The sequence below is a fragment of the Galeopterus variegatus genome, unplaced genomic scaffold (genome assembly GCF_000696425.1).
Source record: "Galeopterus variegatus unplaced genomic scaffold, G_variegatus-3.0.2 Scaffold889, whole genome shotgun sequence".
Taxonomy (NCBI): Eukaryota; Metazoa; Chordata; class Mammalia; order Dermoptera; family Cynocephalidae; genus Galeopterus; species Galeopterus variegatus.
The window spans coordinates 120,312-121,248 of record NW_007727000.1 but is presented as its reverse complement, the minus strand read 5'-3'; the positions used below and the strand labels follow the sequence as shown (position 1 = coordinate 121,248).

General features: G+C 63.9%; 1 protein-coding gene across 1 annotated transcript in view; it reads right to left on the bottom strand.

Annotated features, from left to right (window-relative positions):
- The window catches only part of GPSM1 (G-protein signaling modulator 1), a 30,649-nt gene that overhangs the window by 12,352 nt on the left and 17,360 nt on the right, over positions 1-937 (bottom strand). The window contains exon 8 of the mRNA XM_008573188.1: positions 646-716. Coding sequence (XP_008571410.1) covers positions 646-716 — 71 coding nt within the window. The remainder of the gene's footprint in view (positions 1-645; positions 717-937) is intronic.

Genomic DNA, 937 nt, shown 5'->3' with positions numbered 1-937 from the left:
GCCTTGTCCCCACACCTGGCCCAGCAGCCATTCACAACTGAAACCAGGCTACATCGCAGGAACCAGACCAGAGAGGCTAGGCCACTGCCCCAGGGCTACACGGCACCCACACCTGGCAGGTAGAGCTGGCCCAGGGCCCCGACCCCCGACCCCATGCAGACCCCGAGTTTGTCCGTGTGTCTGGGCCTTGCCGAGCTCAGCTAGCTTCTACACCCGCATCAGCTTTGTCTCCCTTTTGGCTGCAGAGCCCCAGTGGGCAGAGAGCAGATGGGAGTCTGTGCCTATCCGTGGGCTCACCAGGACACTGGTGACACAGTGCTGGGGGGAATGGGGGTCTGCAATGTGCAAGCACCATGCCTTGTCCCTGGGGGACACAGCTGGCCGGATATGAGGTGACGTGTGGGGAGCAGGGCGGGGCTGACACTGGCACTGCAGGGCCTCTGGGGGCCGGTGGCAGATGGGCCCATCTGGGGCCTCAGGCTGCTGAGGGCACATTTATCATTTGTGGTGTCAGGGGACGTGCGCAGTGGCAGCTCAGCAAACACCGCACCCCTGCCTCATTAATCACTTGCCCAGGCTCCAGCAGCAGCTCTGCTGACGTCTGTCCCCCCTGTTGCCCCAGCCGCCCACCTCGAGCCCGCTCACCCGCTCCAGGGGGAGCCTCAGCAGGTCCCAGGTCTCTGTGCTCAGCCTCTGTGTCCTCTTGGGTCTGGCCCCTGGAAGACAGTGGGGGCCAGGTGAGCTCAGTACTGACCTTGCACGTCGAGGTCAGCAACGCAGGCTGGAGCCCTCCAGGGGCGGAGGGTCATGTGGTCGTGCACCCCGGGGCGGTGATGAGCTTTCCGACCACATGGTCCCCCCACATGGAGGTGAATACAGTGTCTGAGTGTCCCCTGCATCATCCCGGCTGGACTCTCAGCCCAGACAAGTGGCCAAA